This window comes from Phaseolus vulgaris, unplaced genomic scaffold (genome assembly GCF_000499845.2).
Source record: "Phaseolus vulgaris cultivar G19833 unplaced genomic scaffold, P. vulgaris v2.0 scaffold_21, whole genome shotgun sequence".
NCBI classification, from domain to species: Eukaryota; Viridiplantae; Streptophyta; class Magnoliopsida; order Fabales; family Fabaceae; genus Phaseolus; species Phaseolus vulgaris.
In genome coordinates, this window is record NW_027174090.1 from 101,094 (window position 1) to 119,589 (window position 18,496).

The 18,496-nt window shown below is 47.8% G+C and overlaps 1 protein-coding gene across 1 annotated transcript; it reads left to right on the forward strand.

Annotated features, from left to right (window-relative positions):
• The first annotated feature begins 12,216 nt into the window (after positions 1-12,216).
• On the forward strand, positions 12,217-12,840 carry LOC137817220 (uncharacterized). The gene has a single exon (XM_068620469.1). The coding sequence runs from the start codon at positions 12,217-12,219 to the stop codon at positions 12,838-12,840; it is 624 nt and encodes a 207-aa protein (XP_068476570.1).
• Positions 12,841-18,496: the final 5,656 nt, after the last annotated feature.

Genomic DNA, 18,496 nt, shown 5'->3' on the forward strand with positions numbered 1-18,496 from the left:
TCTTCTTTTATTGGGTGGCCTCATTAAAAACCCTCCTTAGGGAAAAAAGAGTGCCCCCTTGAAACTGTTTTAACAGAGACCTTGTAATATAACATTTGTGTTTGTCTTTACTTACAAAGCTTTTAACTATAGTACAACTTCAGGTGTGTGGCGTTCCAGGTATGAGGGATCGCCCCTCCTTCCAGCGTTTCCAAGCGGTAGGCCCCGTTCCCGAGCGCCTCGGTTATTCTGAACGGTCCAGTCCACTTGGGTGATAGTTTATTCTCCATCTCGTACTGGTGGGCCTTCCTCATCACCAGGTCGCCTTCTCTAAACTGCCTTGGCATCACCTTTGAGTTGTATCTTCGCTCAATCCTCATCTTCACCGCCTCAGCCTTCAGCCTCGCCTCTTCCCTGACTTCATCCAGCAGATCCAGGTTCAGCCTTCTCTCTGCATTCGAGTCTTCCTCTACAAAGTTCTGGAATCTCGGCGAGCTCTCCTGGATCTCCACCGGAATCATGGCGTCACACCCGTAGACCAAGCTAAACCCGCTCTTAACCAGATCGTCGAGCTGGTATCCTAAAGACAAACACGAGTCCAGGTTGTGGCCAAAACACTGGTGGAACTCGCACCAGGCGTCCGGTTTTGACCCCAGCACCTTGTCGCCCACCTTCTCGGGCGCCTTCAACCTAGCAGATATGTTAGGGATAGCGGTCAGGTCCGCCAATCCCATGACGAATTTGTGCTTAGGCGGGCGATTGTATTCCTGGCGTGCTGGTTGTTGGCGCGCTGGTGGTTGGCGTGCTTGGCTTCTTCCCTTATTTCTCCTATCGTAAGGATAGCGAGTCCTTTGGTCTTTTCTGGCCGCCGCCGCCGTTTCCAGCACCCTCTGTGGCTGGATCCTGGTCTGGGCGCGTGGCCTGGCGGGAGCCACGCTGCCTCTCTTCTCGGCGACTTCACTCTCGTCGGCGATGTGGGCCACCGCAAGTCGCCTGACTTCAGCAAACGTTGCTGGATGAGCCCTGATCAAGGCCTCGCAGAATGGCCCTGGCTGCACGCCCTTCTTGAAGGCATAGACCAGCATTTCTTCATCCTTGGCCGGCGATCTGACCATCTGCGCTCCGAAGCGATTGAGGTAGTCTCTGAGGGACTCCCCATGGTACTGCCTTATATCAAACAGATCATAGGACACCCTGGGTGGTGCCTTATTCACAATGTACTGCTCGACAAAGATTATCGAGAATTGTTGAAAATTGGTTATGTGGCCATTAGGCAGGCTCACAAACCACTCCATCGCCGTTCCTTGGAGCGTACTCACGAACATCTTGCAGTAGACGGCGTCTGACCCTCCCGACAGCATCATCTGCGTGTGGAACGTGGTCAGATGAGCCTCCGGATCCTCCACGCCGGTAAAAACAGCTTTAACCGGAACCACGCTCGTGGGAATTGGCGTGTCGGTAATCGCCTGAACAAAAGGCATTGGGAACACACGAGGTGGCGTCGACGGTGCCACCTCTTCAGCAGAAGAACGTCCCTGCTGCTCCTGAAGAGCTCGACGCAGCTCCTCAGCTACCTTGCTGAGCTCCTCGTTCCTGGCGCGAGAGGCGACCAGGTCCTCATGTATCCTTGCCTGCTCTACGCGCGAGGCTTCCACAGTTGCCTGCAGCGAGCGCATCATCTCTGCCATTTGCGCCATGGTCATGGCGGCGTCGCCTTCAGCAGCGACGGGAGCCACGGGACTGGAACGATTGCTTCTCATCTTTCTCATTAACTTCAGCGAACCACAGGAATACAGCAAACAACACCTCAACCACGATCGAAACAGCGATCAATCGGAGAAAACTCAAGAAACTGCGCAAGAACTCAAGAACACCGCAAACCTTCGAAGAAAACCACAAGAGGACCCGAACTTCCACCAAACAGATTGCGCGCAAGCAACAAAAGACCTCACTCCACCGATTGAAAGTCAAACGAACGGTTCAAAACGCAAACTTCGCCGAACAAAACTCAAAGAAACTGCAAACGACGGTTGCACCAGCACACAATCATGCAGAAAACCTCGAAAACTTCCACGAACTCACGCTGTGGATGGGAGCACGTTTTACACGGCCCCACGGTAGGCGCCTGATGATCCTGCCTGTTGACCGGAGCGCTGGAGAATGCCTCGTCAAAGGATCGACGTGCGCACCGCTTATCACCTTCGTTCCTCCTCTGGATCTGCTTCAAGAACCTGCAAAGAAACGACACGGCGCCGCTGCGGCCGATCGCACTCCGACGCTCAAGTCAGTGACGGTATCACCAAATACTAAGAACTAGAACCGTGCAAAAACTCTCTCTCACAACAGCTCTGTCACTCGCAAGCGTAAAGTGTATGAACTGAACGTGCGTGCCTCAGAAAATCCGTTAAGAGCTCTTATATACCTGGTGATTTTCTCTCTCCCGGCAGTTACAGACTTGGACACGTGGCTCGTATCCAACTGTACACGTGCCATCATCTGGAGGCTCCCTGACTTGGCGCTGCTTCTACTCTTATTTTGGCTAAGTTACCTATGCATGGTACTGCCCAGTGCATAGCTAACTTAGGAGTGCGATCTCTACTGAAACTGGCGAGTTAGGGCCGTCATACACCTTCCCTGTGGTCTCGCCGGCCGCCTTCATAATCTGCTTCTCCTTCATCTTCGGCGATGTGCTTGTTCTGGCGATCTCCGACTGCTTGGTCGCCTGAGTCTGCATCTGGCGACTCCATCCTCAACCTGGCGATCGCCTATTCTGGTAAACTGGAAGTCGGAACACGCCAACTTAACAATCGGCGACTACACGTGCCTCCCGACTTCCTTCTTAACTGCCAACCTGGCGCCTTGTCAACACGCCTACACTGTAGCAAGGTGCCACGTCATCATACCCGACCACCAGGGCGGTACAGTAAAGTCATGTATTGCCTAATGAATTGGGTACAAAGGTTAGAATATGAGTGTGTCTGCTATGGGAGGGAGCGAAAAAACTTGGACATCTTAAGTTTTCTGCAAGGCATCCTTTTTCATCAGATTTTATATACGTTGCATATAACTTTTATATGCTTGTATCTGTTGTATCCACATGGTTGATGTCTTGTCCCAATTTTATGAACCTATAGGCTTATATTTCTGTTTTATTTTGATGCTAGTCACTAGGTATACAGGTAGTATCTGTAGCGGTGATTCAAATGTGTTGACATTATAAGTGAGGTTCTGAATATGGCTGACACTTCTTTCTTTTTCACAAATTTTCCTGAACACTTTCGGGAGAGAGACTTATGGAGGGTTTTCAAAGGTGGGGAAGGGTGATGGACGTTTTCGTTTCAAGAAAACTCAATGCAAGGAACCAAAAGTTTGGGTTCGTAAGGTTCCAGGGTGTGAACGACGTTGTATCTCTGGAAAGAGAATTGGACGCAATATGGATTGGACGGTACAAGGGTGCAGAGAAATGAGGGCTCTAGGTTTGACTGGCCGCCAAGGAAGAGAGCGACGCAACCCAGGACGATCTGGAATTGGGTTCGGACGGAGCAGCAACAGTCGTTTGCTCAAGTGGTTTCGGGGGGGGGGGGGTAGCTCAGGGCGGGAACGAAGGTGGCACACAGAGGGAAGAGGTTACTGATCTGACGGTGGTTTTAGAGCCTCCTACTTGGCTTGAAGGTTGCCACGTGGGTTGCCTTAAGATGGCGCCTTGCACGCAGTCGCTGAAAGAGAGCTTCGTCTTGGGAGGTTTTAGTCATTTCAGTTTAAGGTATCTTGGGGAAAGTTATGTGCTGCTGTCATGTGCTGAAGATGAAGGAATGAGCAAGATTTTAACTGAAAATAAAGTCTGGTTTGATGATTTGTTCTTGACGGTTGTACCATGGGATGAGTCCTTTGCAGTGAAGGAGAGATTGGTGTGGCTTCGGTGTAGAGGCATCCCGCTTCAAATGTGGTGCAATCAGTGCTTTTTCAGGGTAGGGGAGTTGGTAGGGGAGGTGGTGGAGATAGACGAAGCAACAAAAAAGAAAGAAAAGCTGGAATACGCGCGTATCCGGGTTAAAATTCTGTTCAACAGCGAAGTTAAAGTGGCGAAGGTTCTCAACATCAATGGAGTTTTGTGCACGGTGTCGTTTGAAGAAGAGGCAAGTTTCCTGGATTTTGTCCACAAGATGGTTAGATGCATTTGGGATGGAGGAGGTTCTGAGGTGGATATAGAGGCAAGCTCGGAGGAGGGAAGTGTAGGAGCAAGCATAGGTGTTTCTATGGAATCTGAGTTCGAAGCAGCTGGAGGCGGGGATGTAGGCGGAGGTATGGAGGTATGGAGGGTTACGGTGGAGGCGTTGAGGGGAACGAAGGGGCGGTCCAGAGCAGGCGGGATTCTTCAAACCTAGGTAGGTTACGCAAGCAAGGTGAAGGGGTGTTTTCTCAAGGTGCTTTAAGTGGTGCATTAATGGAGAACGAATTTCCAGGATCAAAGGTGGGAAGCGTGAGTTTACCTTTATTGGATGAAGCTTGTATTCCCATTAAGTCCAAGGCAACTTTAGAATGGGGTGGGAGGATCATTGATGAAGGAAGCTCATGCATTGGTGATCATTGATGCTGTTGTGCTGTTTTTAGCTTTGTTATGGGGTAGTTCAACGTTGTAATCAACCCTTAGATTAAATCTCAAAGCAATTAGCATCTCAAGTTTATCAAAGCAAAATGTTTTTCAAACTAAGTTGAAACAACCGATTGTTTTGTCAAAACAACCGATTGTTTACACTTAGGTGTTTTGAGAAAGTTTGAAAACTGTTTTTGAATGGTGATTTTGATAAGTAACAAAACAACTGATTGATTCGAGGAAACAATCGATTGTTTGTTTTAAAACCATAACAGAAAAACTGTTTTCTTTGACTGAGCTTTAAATGCTTTAACTGAATACGCTCCAGTCATTAAATGCTTTGACCAATCAATTTTAAATGCAATTAAGAGTTTGTTAAGATTTGATAACAAACTATATTCTTAGACATATTCTGAAAAACTGTTTTTAAGTTTTAAGAATTTTGAAACAAAGTTTTTGATCTAAGAGTTTTTCAAAGAGTTCTGGGATTGCTTAAGAGTTGAGAGATTGATCAAGGTGCTGAATAGGATTTTACTTGTATTGATTTCAGATATTCATCTGTAACAAGTGTAATCTTTGTAAACTGCTGAACAATTCGTGTGTGTGTTTTGCTGAGATTGGCTATGTGTTCTTGAGGTGTTCAAGATCAACAATCTTAGTGTTGGCCAAGGAGAGTGTGTTTCTTGAGGTGTTCAAGGTCATTCTCTTGGTTGTGGTGTAAGTGATCAAGTGGTGATTGCTTAGTGGATATCCTTAGGGTTTCTGAGAAGACTGGATGTAGCTCTTGTTTGGAGTGAACCAGTATAAACAACTGTGTACAATTTCTCTATCCCTATCTCTTTAATTCAGTTTTGTTATTTTGGAACTGGTATAAACAACCGATTGTTTCGCTAAAACAACCGATTGTTTTTCCAGCTTTATGCTTTTGTTGTTTGTTTTGGAAAAACTGAATCCTTAATCAAGGTTCTTTCAAAGTATTTTCATTCTAAGGTTAAAAGTCTGCGAAAATCTTTCTTAAACAATTCACCCCCCTCTCGTTTAAGGCCATATATTCTAACAGGAAGTTTACTTGGTTCAAACCCAACGGTTTGGTGAATAGCAGAATTGACAGGGTTTTGGTGTCCAAAGAATGGCTGGATCTGTGGCCTAACAGCCAACAATTCGTTTTAAGCAGAACGATCTCGGATCATTGTGCAGTGGTGCTGAAGGAAGTCTCAGTGGATTGGGGTCCGAAACCTTTTAGGTGCTTGGATGTGTGGCAAAGAGATAGCGGTTTTAAGGAGTTTGTGAGATCAAGTTGGGTTTCGTACAAGGTGGTAGGAAGAGGAATTTTTGTGTTCAAAGAAAAATTGAAAAGATTAAAAGCAGATTTAAAGGTGTGGAACAAGGAAGTCTTCGGGGTTGCGAATCAGTCAAGCAAGGAAATCCAACAGAGGTTAGACGAGCTAGACTTGCGTGATGACGAAGACGGGTTAGATGAAACAGAAAGAGAAGAAAGAAAGTCCCTCTTTGCCAAACTATCTGTCGCTAAGTCTAAACAAGTGGCGATTTTGTTTCAGAAAGCTAGACAAAGTTGGATTAAGCAAGGGGATCTTAATACGAAGTATTTCCACTCTTCGGTAAAATGGAGGAGAGCAAGGAATCATTTGCACGGGATTTTGGTCAATAATAAATGGAGGGACAATAGGGACGAGGTGAAGATTAAGGTTTGTGAGTTTTTTGAAGAAAGGTTTGCTAGGATTGATGGTTGCCAGGTCAGACTGGATAAGGTCAATTTCAATTCCATCTCTGAAGCAGACAATGAGATGCTGGTTGGCGAGTTTTCGGATGAAGAGGTGAAAGCAGCGGTTTGGGGGTGTGAAAGCTCAAAGAGTCCCGGTCCGGATGGCTTTAACTTTGGTTTTATAAAATCTTATTGGGACATTCTAAAAGAGGACGTGTTGTTGGCGGTAAAGGATTTTGCGGGTAACAGCAGTTGGCCTAGAGGCTCGAACGCGTCCTTTCTTTGTCTGATTCCAAAAGTAGAAAATCCACAACAGTTAGGGGAGTTTAGACCTATTTCTTTAGTAGGTTGTCTGTATAAGATCATTTCTAAAGCACTTTCCTTGCGTTTGAAAAAGGTGATTGGAAAAATAATAGACACTAGATAGTCGGCTTTTCTTGAAGGAAGAGGTTTAATGGACCGTGTGCTTGTAGCGAATGAGGTTTTGGAAGAATACAGGAGAAAAAGGAAGAGTTGTGTGGTGTTCAAAGTTGATTACGAGAAGGCTTACGACTCGGTGAATTGGGATTTTCTTTACTATATGTTAAGGAGGTTGGGGTTTTGTGATCGTTGGATTCAGTGGATTAAGGGATGATTAGAGTCGGCTTCGGTATCTGTCCTTGTAAATGGGAGCCCAACTAGGGAGTTCCTTCCTAGAAGGGGTCTTCGTCAGGGAGATCCGTTAGCTCCTTTTCTATTCCTCATTGTAGCAGAAGAGTTGGCTGGGGTGGCAAGGGTAGCGGAGGAAAAGAAGTCGGTTGATAGTTTGGAGGTAGGGACGGATAAAGTAAAGGTGAATATGTTACAATACGCAGATGATACTTTGTTTTTTTGTGAAGCAAACGTCAAAAGCGTGTTTAACATTAAGGCGATTTTGCATTGTTTCGAACTTTCTTCTGGTTTAAGGGTTAATTTCGGGAAAAGTAGGATTGGTGGGACGGGTTTGGACCAGGGAATGCTCCAGAGGTTTGCATGTATTCTCAACTGTGAGATGATGACTGTTCCTTTTATATACTTGGGTATGCCAGTCGGAGGGAGTCATAAAAGAGGGGATTTTTGGAATGGGGTGATTGAGAAGGTACAGGCTAGATTAAGCAGATGGAAGGGAAGATGTTTGACGATGGCTGGAAGGGTTTGTCTGATCAAGTCGGTACTTTCCTCTATTCTGTTATTCTATATGTCATTAAAAAATTGCCCTCGGGGGTGGCTGGAAAGCTGATTCGGTTGCAAAAGAAGCTTCCTTTGGGGATGGGGTACAAAAGGAAGGAAGATGGCTTGGGCCTCTTTGAGTCAGGTTTGCAAGCCACGCAAGTTTGGGGGGTTGGGGGTAATTGATGTAAGATTGTTCAACCTGGCTTTATTGGGGAAGTGGTTTTGGAGGATGGGGTCGACCGAGAGAGGCCTTTGGAAGGAGATCCTCGAGTCTAAATATGGAGGGTGGAGAAGCCTGGGAGAGGAAGGAAAAGATAGGAGGTGTTCTCTATGGTGGAAAGATTTGAAAGAGGTGTGGTTCTCGGAGGGTTGGGGGAGAAGTTTTGCAGACGGTTTCAAGTGGAATATAGGGGAAGGGAAGGATATACTTTTCTGGGAAGACAGATGGTTGAACGGCGAGTCACTGAAGAGTTCCTTCCCAAGGTTGTTTTCTATTAGTTCTACCAAGAACGCTAAGGTGTCTGAGGTTGGCTCTTGGTTGAATGGCGAGTGCGTTTGGCAGTTGTCTTGAAGAAGATCGTTTTTTGAGTGGGAGAAGTCGTTGGCGGAGCAGTTGGGTCAGCTTCTGATAGAGGCTCGAGTTGTTTCGGGTGAGGAGGATGGTTGCATCTGGAAGGGAGGGGATTCCAAATCTTATTCGGTTAATTCTGCCTATAATCTTGTTAGAAAGGATATAGAGACTATGTTCTCGCCAATTTACAGTAAGTTGTGGAAGAGCACGGCAATAAGGCAATACCCTCTGCATCTCTTATGGCTTGGAGGTTGTTGGAAAACAAGCTTGCTATCAGGGTAAATTTGAGTAGAAAAGGGGTTTTGGTGGATAGCTCGACGTGTGGTTTGTGTGGGTTGGCGAATGAGTCTTGTTGTCATTTGTTCTTTGATTGCAGTTTTGCTAGGCGGGTGTGGGGGTTGTGCCATAGGTGGCTTGGGGTTTCGGTGGCGCCTCATATACAGCCTAAGTGTAATTTTCATCATTTCAGGTTGAGTTGTGCTTCAGAAACGGTTAATATCGTATGGACCACATTTTGGGTTGAGGTGGTGAGCGAGTTGTGGAAGCACAGGAACAACATTATTTTTAATAGAGGAGTGGGGGATGTAACGTCCCGTCCCCGGGCGTTGACCAAAGTTAAAGTCAACGTATGGTGGGGCCCCTCAAGGGACCCAAGAAAGAAAGTCAACAAATTGCCCGCTGGAGGCGTCGCAAGGGTGTAGGCGTCGCCAGGTGTGGGCGTCGCCAGGATAAGGTGATGGATATCCACTAGGAGAGGATTTTATTAATGAAGGAAGAGGATTTTCACCTACACATTTGAAGTTCTTCCTTCTAGTCTTCTCACAAATTAAAAGAAGTCAAAGAGAAGATCAAGCCTAAAGATAAAGAAGTCTACAAACTCTCAAATAATAGGCTTCATATTAAATATCTCTCTTTATAGTTTCTTTTAAATTGTAAATAATATAGAATAATGTTTAGAAAGGTGCTTAGAGGGAAACATGAGACACCTCTTTTGTAAAAGCATCTTTAGGCTTTAGTTTAGCAAATTCTAGAAGCTTGGGGAGTGAGCTTAGTAAGGGGGGTGTGATCTTAGGAGTTTTTTGGTAGCTTAGGGAATAAGCTATGTAAATGACCAGCCCTTACTCCTATAAAAGGAGGGCTTAGGTCCTTCACAATTCAGATTGGAATTTTATAGTAGAGAGACTATACTCAATTTTGGAGAGAATTTGTGAGTTTTGAGTCTTCCTCTTCTTTGCCTTATCTTGTGAGCTATGGTGAGCTTCAAGTGGTGGCACTCCATCACTTATCTTGGTTCAAGGTTCCAAGTGGCGTGAATGGCTTCTTCCAATCCTCAAAATCCAGCAAGCATCTTCCTATAAGTGTTCTTCTTCCCTTTTCTTCAATTTTCCATTCGGTAGTTTTGATTCCTAGAGTTTTACTTCTTTTTCTACCGTTTAATTTTGCGTTTCCAGCATTGTGTTCTTAATTCTGTTTGGTTCAGTAGCTAGCTTTTAAATTCTATCCAGTTTTAATTCTTGTTCTTCTTTCCTTGTGTTTTGATTCAATTTGACAATACATGGACTTCCATATGAGTCATGGTTGGTGCTTAGTTTTGGTGAGTTCTTGAATTTAGAACATTGATCCAATTCTAAAGTAAAGTGCCTTTCAAATCCAGCTCAAGTTGTTTCTAAGAATGTCAAGAATCATGTGTTCTTGTAGTTACATTCACATCATAAGGCGTCGCCAGGTTAGGCGTCGCCAAGATGATGCGTCGCCAGGTTACGGCATCGCCAAGGGAAGGCGTCGCCAGGCAAAGGCGTCGCCAAGATAAGACATAGCCAAGGTGAGACGTCGACGATGTTACCCCGGATACCCATGGATAGGAAAGACCATGGAGGGGGCGACATCGCTCGAAGGTCTCAGGTCCGACAGCTCAGAACAGTAACAAAGAGAAGAGAAAGGTGGCTTCAAGGCCATAGTTCTAGTACCAATAAGGAGTAACCTGACTCGTGAAGTACCCACGCCACCTTAGGGACACCCCCGTGATAGATACGACCCATGAGAGGGTCATGCCCAGGGGTGAACGAGGTGCATGGTGCGAGAGGAAGGTAGATACACTCCCAAGGCGAGTGACTAGAGGTTGGGGCGCATGAGTTGGCACCCAGAAAGTCACCCCACGTGCCAGATGCACTTCGAGGAAAGAGCACTCACACAACGGAATAACCCTAAGTTGGGTTACGGTGCTGTGAGGCCCTCTGTGTAGAATAACGATCAAGTCTGAAGAACACGTGATAATAAGCACGTGTTCATCAATGTTTTAGTGAAAGTTTGCTACTGTACGTGTTAATTTAGTTTACGTATCAAATGTTTCAAGGCACATTTTTATACGCTTTCAATGCGCTTTAACGCGCTTTAAATACAGGAGGTGTATAAAATGGGGCCTTGGGACATTTGAAAGGGATCCGAGTTTTAACCTAATTCTGACAGTTTACACAGAGCCCAAAAAACCCTAGTTGTTTCACGGCGCACCCACTGTGCGCATAAGACAATTAGGGCACACAACACTAGCTATCCGGTATTTCAACCACCTTCGGAGCATCCTTTCACGGTGCTCCGATACGGAGGTGTGTCACCTTTGATGTTTCTCGCTAGCTGACTTGATCGTCGGAGTGCAAACGGCCGCGATGGCGCCCCTTTGTTCACTTCTTTTCAGGTACTCACAGACGGAGCAGAACGGAGGTTCCATAGCTCGTGAGGACAAGTCTCGCATAAAGACGACCCAGGTCAACCGGCGGGAACATTTGGCGCCCACCGTGGGGCCGATATAAAACGTTAGTCCCATCACACAGTTTTCCAGTTACAGTTGCAGTTTCCAACCCAATTCCAGGTCTCAAATCGCAGACAGTCAAGAAGGCTTCCAAAAACCATGAACATGAGACCCGCACGCGATAGGAGTGAAGAGATGACCATGCAACAACTCACGTGCATGATGCAAGGGTTGCAAGAAGCAATGGCAGCATCAAAAGCGGAGCAAGAACGCATGCAGGCGGATCTCACAACGTCTCAGGTGAGAAACGATGAGCTCCACTGCGCCAACGAGGAACTACGTCGCGGATGGTGCGACGTAGACGAGCCTGAGACCGCCACCCCACCCAGAGAATTCTCAACGCCATTCTCACAGGCGATCCTAGAGACAGCAATCCTCAACACATTCACGGGGCCCCAAAGTAACCTTCACAGGGATGGAGGACCTTGAGGCGCACCTCATTGCATTCCACACGCAGATGATGTTGGTAGGCGGTTTTGATGCCGTAAGGTGCAAGCTCTTCATGAGCACTTTGATTGGAATGGCCATGGATTGGTTCATCAGCCTCCCAGAGGGTCACATCACGTCTTTCACGCAGCTCTCGCGGCTATTCAGAGAGCAGTATCTAGCCAATAGGGCCCCAACCCCAGTTTCATACGACCTATTCGACGTGAAGCAGTATCAAGGTGAGACTCTAAAAGAGTACATAAGCCGCTTCAGGGCGCAGGTGGTGAAGGTGGATACCACAGACGAACCCATGATCGTGTACGCATTCAGGAAAGGGGTGTGTCATGGGTCTTTCAGCAAGTCACTCAATCGCAGCCGACCCAAGACTTTTGCTGAAGTAAGGCGTCGGGCGATAGAGCACATTGCCTCTGAGGGTGAGGCCTACGAGAAGTGCACGACTGCTGCACCCACACGCCCAAGAGCGCAAGTGCTCACACAACCTGCTAGGGTCCACGAAGCCGCTACAGAAAGAAAGAACCAAGACAGGATGCGCACCTAAGAGGCAAGGAAGACCCAGCCTAGGGGTCGAGCAGAAGGAAGGAGAGAGGGAAATAAACCTCTGAGGCACAATTTTGTGGTGGAACTCAAAGACCTCATCGTTGTGCCCAACGTAGCTGACAGGCTGAGGCCACTGGTGAAGTCTGACAAAGTGTTGGGACCTCACAAAGAATCATGGTGCGAATTTCACGAAGCATTCGGGCACCATATTAACAACTGCTTAGCGCTGGGCTATCAGTTGGATGAGCTTGTGAAGAATGGTTTCCTAAAAGATTATCTCGCTGGGTCTACTACAACCACAGCCACGACCACACTAGAGGAAGGTCAAGTGCACGAAATCCCGACTCACGGAGAAGTACACACCATTTATGGCGGCTTTTCCTGCCTCTCAACGTAAGAAATATGTGAGGTCAGTAAGTTCAGTTGTTGAGGAATTTCCAGACGACCCGTGGGAGTCAGACCTCGTTTTCACAAGGGCTGACCTGCGGGATGTCGTCCCACACGATAATGACCCCGTGGTCATTTCAATAGTCACAACGGGAAGAAAGGTACATAGGGTTCTCGTCAACCAGGGCAGTTCTGCAGACGTCATGTTTTGGTCGACCTTCAATAAGCTACAGTTATCCCCTGACCTGCTGAGACCCTACACTGGATGCTTGTACGGGTTTGCAGATAACCCAGTGGAGGTACGTGGCTACCTGGAGCTGAGAACGACGTTCACTGATGGAGCGACGTCGCGCACTGAGAGCATCCGGTACTTGGTGGTTAACGCCAACTCAGCCTACAACGTCTTGTTAGGCAGACCTGCCTTGAACAGATTAAGGGCAGTGTCCTCCACACACCACATGAAGATGAAGCTACCAGATCTTAGTGGCAAAGTAATCGTAATCAAGTCAGATCAGGAAGAGGCCCGTAAGTGTTATGAAAATGGCCTGAAGACGAAGAGAGGTGTGGTCATGGTGATTGAACGACCACCAGTTTCAGATTCGTGAGTAGAGTTAGGACTAGTGCAAGTGGCGACCCCCGCGGAGTCCATGCCTGTCGAGGTCATACCTGCAGGGGCGACACCTATAGAAGATGCACGCACAGAAGAGAGAAACGGTGACGCCTCGTCAATGGAAGAAGTATATGGAGAAGCCTCGCCCATGGGAGAAGAGTCAGAGGAGGCGATGCCCGATGCATCCAACAGGGCGATGCCTATAGAAGAAGACTCCATGAATGAGTCCCACTCAGAGAACGTGCAGAGTGAGCAATCCTAACCAGTAGACAACGTGGTGGAAAGACAGATAGGGGGTAAGGTGTTCAAATTAGGACGCTTCTTGAGCCTGGAAGAACAAGAAGAGGTAACTGCGGTGATCTCGCGCCACCTAGATGCATTCGCGTGGACTGCGGAGGACATGCCAGGCATCGACCCAGATTTTTTGTGCCACCATCTTACCATGGACGCCAAGGTTCGCCCTGTGCAACAAAGAAGGAGGAAGTTCAACGAAGAACGATGCCTCGTCGTGAAGGAAGAGACGCAGAAGCTGCTAAGCGCTGGGCACATTAGGGAGATACAATACCTTTAATGGCTGGCCAACGTAGTTCTAGTGAAGAAGGCGAATGGGAAATGGAGATCTGAACAAGGCATGCCCCGAAGATTCGTACCCACTGCCCAACATCGACGCATTAGTGGATAGCGCCTCGGGCTGCAAGATGCTGAGTTTCTTGGATGCATTCTCAGGTTACAATCAGATCAAGATGCATCCCAGGGATGAGAGAAAAACGGCATTCATGACAGAGACGAAACGTTACTGTTACAAAGTGATGCCATTTGGGTTGAAAAATGCAGGCGCCACCTACCAGAGGCTGATGGACAAAGTCCTTGCACCCATGCTGGGAAGGAACGTGAAGGCCTACGTAGATGACTTGGTGGTGACTTCAGATGAGAGAGGGCAGCACACAGCGGATCTGTAAGAGCTGTTTGCTACCGTATCAAAGTATCGTCTCAAATTAAACCCAGAAAAATGCGTTTTTGGCGTGGAAGCGGGGAAGTTCTTGGGATTTATGCTCACTGAAAGGGGAATAGAGGTGAACCCTTATAAGTGTGCAGCTATTATAGCCATCAGGAACCCAACCTCAGTTAAAGAAGTTCAGCAATTGACTGGGAGGATGGCAGCTTTGTCTAGGTTTGTGTCTGCTAGAGGGGAGAAAGGCCGCCCTTATTTCCAATGCCTCAAGAGGAATAGCCGTTTTGCATGGACGGATGAGTGTGAAGCAGCATTCCTCAAGTTGAAGGAGTACTTGGCGACGCCACCAGTGCTTTGCAAGCCACAGGTAGGCGTCCCCCTCCGATTATACTTTGCGGTAACAGAGTGGGCCATTAGTTCTGTGCTGGTCCAGGAGCAAGACCAAGTGCAGAAGCCCATTTACTTCGTAAGCAAGGCCTTGCAAGGCCCAGATTTGATGTACCAGTCGCTAGAGAAGGTTGCACTAGCAGTAGTGTTCTCAGCCCAAAGGCTCCGCCACTATTTCCACAGCTTCACGGTGGTGGTGATGACAAACCTCCCCATTTAGAAAGTACTTCAAAAGCCAGATGTAGCAGTGAGGATGGTTCGCTGGGCGGTAGAGCTGTCGGAGTTTGATATCCAGTATGAACCCAGGGGGTCCATCAAAGGGAAAGTCTATGCTGACTTCGTGGCAGAGCTCTCACCAGGAGGAGACCCTCAAGAAGTGGAGTTAGGGTCACAGTGGATGCTCTCAATGGATGGATCTTCCAACCAGCAAGGGAGTGGCGCTAGAATAATCTTGGAGGGGCCTAATGGAGTGTTGATCGAGCAAGCTTTACACTTCGCCTTCAAAGCGAGCAACAACCAGGCGGAGTACGAGGCGTTGATTGCTAGGATGCTCTTGGCTAAAGAAATGGGTGCTCAGAGCCTCCTGGCAAAGAGTGACTCACAATTGGTCACAGGGCAAGTAACGGGGGAGTATCAGGCAAAGAATCCATAGATGGCCGCATACTTAAGCTACGTCGAGGTGTTGAAGAGAGCCTTCGCTGTGATTGAGTTGGTGCATGTCCCTAGGGAGCAGAATGCCAGAGCTGACCTGCTTGCCAAACTGGCCAGCTCAGGCAAGGGGGGAAGGCAGAGGACTGTAATCCAAGAGACCCTCAAAACGCCGCGAAAGTTCGTTGCGGACAACAGGGTGGATGTTTTTCACGTTAGTACAGTAAGAGGAAAGCCAAGGAACCATCGCTCTTTGAGTCAAGATACGGCGAGGGCACCCTACATCAGTACTTACACGACCTCGCCAGAAGAAGAAAAGGGTGTACAGGTATGTGTTTTGGAGGAAGGCGACACATGGATGACCCCTTACAGGCGATACCTAGCGGACGGAATCCTCCCAGCGGAACCAGAAGAAGGCAAGAAGGTTAAGAGGAACGCCGCAAGGTACACCTTAGTGGATGGGATATTATTCAGACACGGGTTTACGCACCCTATCTTGACATGCGTAAGTGGCGACGAGTGCACCAGGATAATGGCTGAACTCCACGGAGGTATTTGTGGGAGCCACGTGGGAGGAAGATCCTTGGCATCCAAGGTAATACGTGCATGGTTTTTCTGGCCAACAGTAAGAGAGGACTGCGTGCGATACGCCCAGCGTTGCAAGTAGTGCCAGATGCACGCTGATTGGCACAAGGCGCCGCTAGAGGAACTGAGATCCATATACAGCCCATGGCCTTTCCATACTTGCAGAATTGATATCTTAGGCCCGTTCCCATTGGCGATAAGGCAGGTGAAGTACTTGATCGTTGCAATCGAATACTTCACCAAGTGGATAGAGGTAGAACCAGTGGCACAGATCACTGCGCACAAGGTACAACACTTTTTTTGGAAGAACATTGTGTGTCGTTTTAGGGTGCCGAGGCGTCTCATTTCAGAAAATGGCACCCAGTTCGCGAGCCAACAGTTGGGGAAGCTATGTACAGAAGTAGGAATTAAGCAGGTGTTTGCATCAGTCGAACACCCCCAGACGAATGGGCAGGTCGAGTCAGCAAACAAAGTTTTGTTGAGGGGTTTGAAACGCAGATTAGAGAAGGCTAAAGGGGCGTGGGCGGAAGAAGTGCCAAGGATCGTATGGGCTTACCACACCACGCCCCAATCTTCCACCATGGAGACGCCTTTCAACCTAGAGTATGGATCAGACGCCATGATCCCAGTAGAGATCCACAAGAGCTCGCCTTGTTTCCTAGGTTTCGTGGCAGAAGAGTCCAACGAAGAAAGGAAGGTGAACCTGGATTTGATAGACGAAGCAAGAGAAGAGGCGAGAATTACGGCTGAGGCTGTGAAGAGAATAGTAGAGCGTCAGACAGCTCTAAGGTGAAGCTGCGAGAATTTCAGGTTGGTGATCTGGTCATGAGGAAGGCTCACCCTTACGAGTTGGAAAACAAGTTGTCTCCCAAGTGGACTGGACCGTTCAGAGTAATAAAATCCAAAGGGAATGGTTCATATAAGTTAGAGACTCTAGAAGGAGGCCCCATCCCACGTAGTTGGAATGTGGCGAATTTAAAGTTTTATTTCAGTTGAAATTTTGTAAAGGGGACATACACTCTTTTTCCCTCCCGGGGTTTTTTTAACGAGGTCACCCAAATAAAGAAAAGAAAAGTTTAAGATATTCCTGCCTTAGTTTTTCCCTTTCATGTAAGATCAAAGATCAAAGGAACAAAGACAAAGCTAAGGTATCGCCAAGATAAGGTGTCGCCAAGATGAGGCGTCGCCAAGATTAGGCGTCGCCAAGATAAGGTGTCGCCAAGATGAGGCGTCGCCATGATAAGGTGTCGCCAAGATCAGGCGTCGCCAATATAAGGTGTCACCAAGATGAGGCGCCGCCAAGATAAGGCGTCGCCAAGATAACACGTCGCCAGAAGTAGGCATCGCCAGATAAAGAGGCGGAGGTCAGACACAAAGCAAGATAATAGGTATGTGGAGTGTAAGTTAAAACCCAGGTGCCTAGTCCTTGAGAAGGGGTTAAGGGATTCCTTCGGGACGCCCCCTCCTCAAGTAGGAATAGCTAGCCCCGGTACCAGATGTCAATGTAAGTTAAAACCCGGATGCCTAGTCCTTGAGCAAGGGTTAAAGGATTCCTTCGGGACGCCCCCTCCTCAAGTATAAAAGCTAACTCGGTACCAGATGTCAGTGTAAGTTAAAATCCGAATATCTAGTCCCTGAGCAGGGGTTAAGGGATTCCTTCGGAACGCAACCTCCTTAGGTATGAATAACTAGCCCCGGTGTCTGGTGCTTTAGACACCCTGAGGACGATACGGCGCTGCTGTAGTAGGCCTCTCTTCAGGCGTGGGCGCTAAACGCAAAGAGATAAAGGCTAAGTTGCACTGGTGTTTTAGACACTCCATGGGTGATACGGCGCTGATTGTATAGGCCTCTCCATAGGCGAGGGCACCAGAGCACGACTTTTGTCCAAAGTGTATAGATACGATGAGGACACCCAGAGCAGGTCTCTCATCGAGCGTGGACACCCAGTACAGGTAAGGATAAGTCCTCCTCGCCCTCGAGCGATGTCGAGGCCAGAGAAGAGATGAGAGCAAGAAGAAGAAGAAACGTGAAAGCACAAGTGCCAGAGGCCAGAAAAGTACGTGAAATTAAATCCACCTTTGCCTTTTTGGGCAATGGCGGGGCAAGCGACGCCTTCATGAGGAAGACTCCTCGCAGATACGAAGGCCAAGCCAGTTTCTGAGTGAAGAGACCAAGAGAAGGGTAGGCGGTACGACTTAGAAAGAAAGAACAAGAGAAGAAGTCACGTGCTACCTAAAGAGTTAAAGCTGAAGCGATGAAGAGATGTATCGAGGGAAACACATTCGATGTAGTAAAGAAGACAGAAACAGATAAAAGGTGTAAGAGAAATTAAAGCAAACAAGGATTTAAAGGCAAAGGTCGAATAAGTATTTGAACAAGAGCCAATTGTCAGAATTACAAATTGATCCGGTCGGTCATCGGTTTGGGATGACGTCAGCGACTGATGGCCACGTGGGCCGTTCTTAGTGAGACAGGTGGGCCAAGGAAGCTGGTGTGTCTTGAAGAGGGTGATCAGGCGGAGATCGGTGGTCAGGAGGAGATCAGAGATCGGAGAGGTTATGCGTTCTACGGTACCATGCATGAGAGTGGTCCAAGGAAGCCAGTCGGTCGGTGATTGAACCCCTCTCGGCCCGTAACTTGCACGGGGCAGGACAGAGGTGATCACCCATGCGTGAGGTAGTACCTGGTATGCGCGCTTGCCCAAGTCGCACCTGGTACCTACGCAAAGGTTGCACGAGACATCCAACGAAAGAAACACGCTAAGTTACTTCGTGCATGAACAACGTGGGAGCGCAGGAGGTTATATAAAGGCATTCCACGTAGTTACAGGGGTACGTTTTGATACTGACAAGGGTCTAGTTTACGCACAGAGAGAAGAGAGAGCATTCACATAGTGCACGAGTCTCACAGAGATTCAGAGTACACGATTCTTTGGTGGTCTTGTTCACTGACTTACGGAAGGCGGAGTTAGACGTAGTGGGGCCTTCAGCAGTCAAGTCACCGGCAAGATCACAAATAAATTCAAATGTATATACCAAGTTACAGGGAAAGGGTTCAAGATATGCATAAGTTCACTCCC

Coding starts and splice junctions, on each gene's coding strand:
- LOC137817220 (XM_068620469.1), top strand. CDS start 12,217: ATGGCGGCTTTTCCTGCCTCTCAACGTAAGAAATATGTGAGGTCAGTA.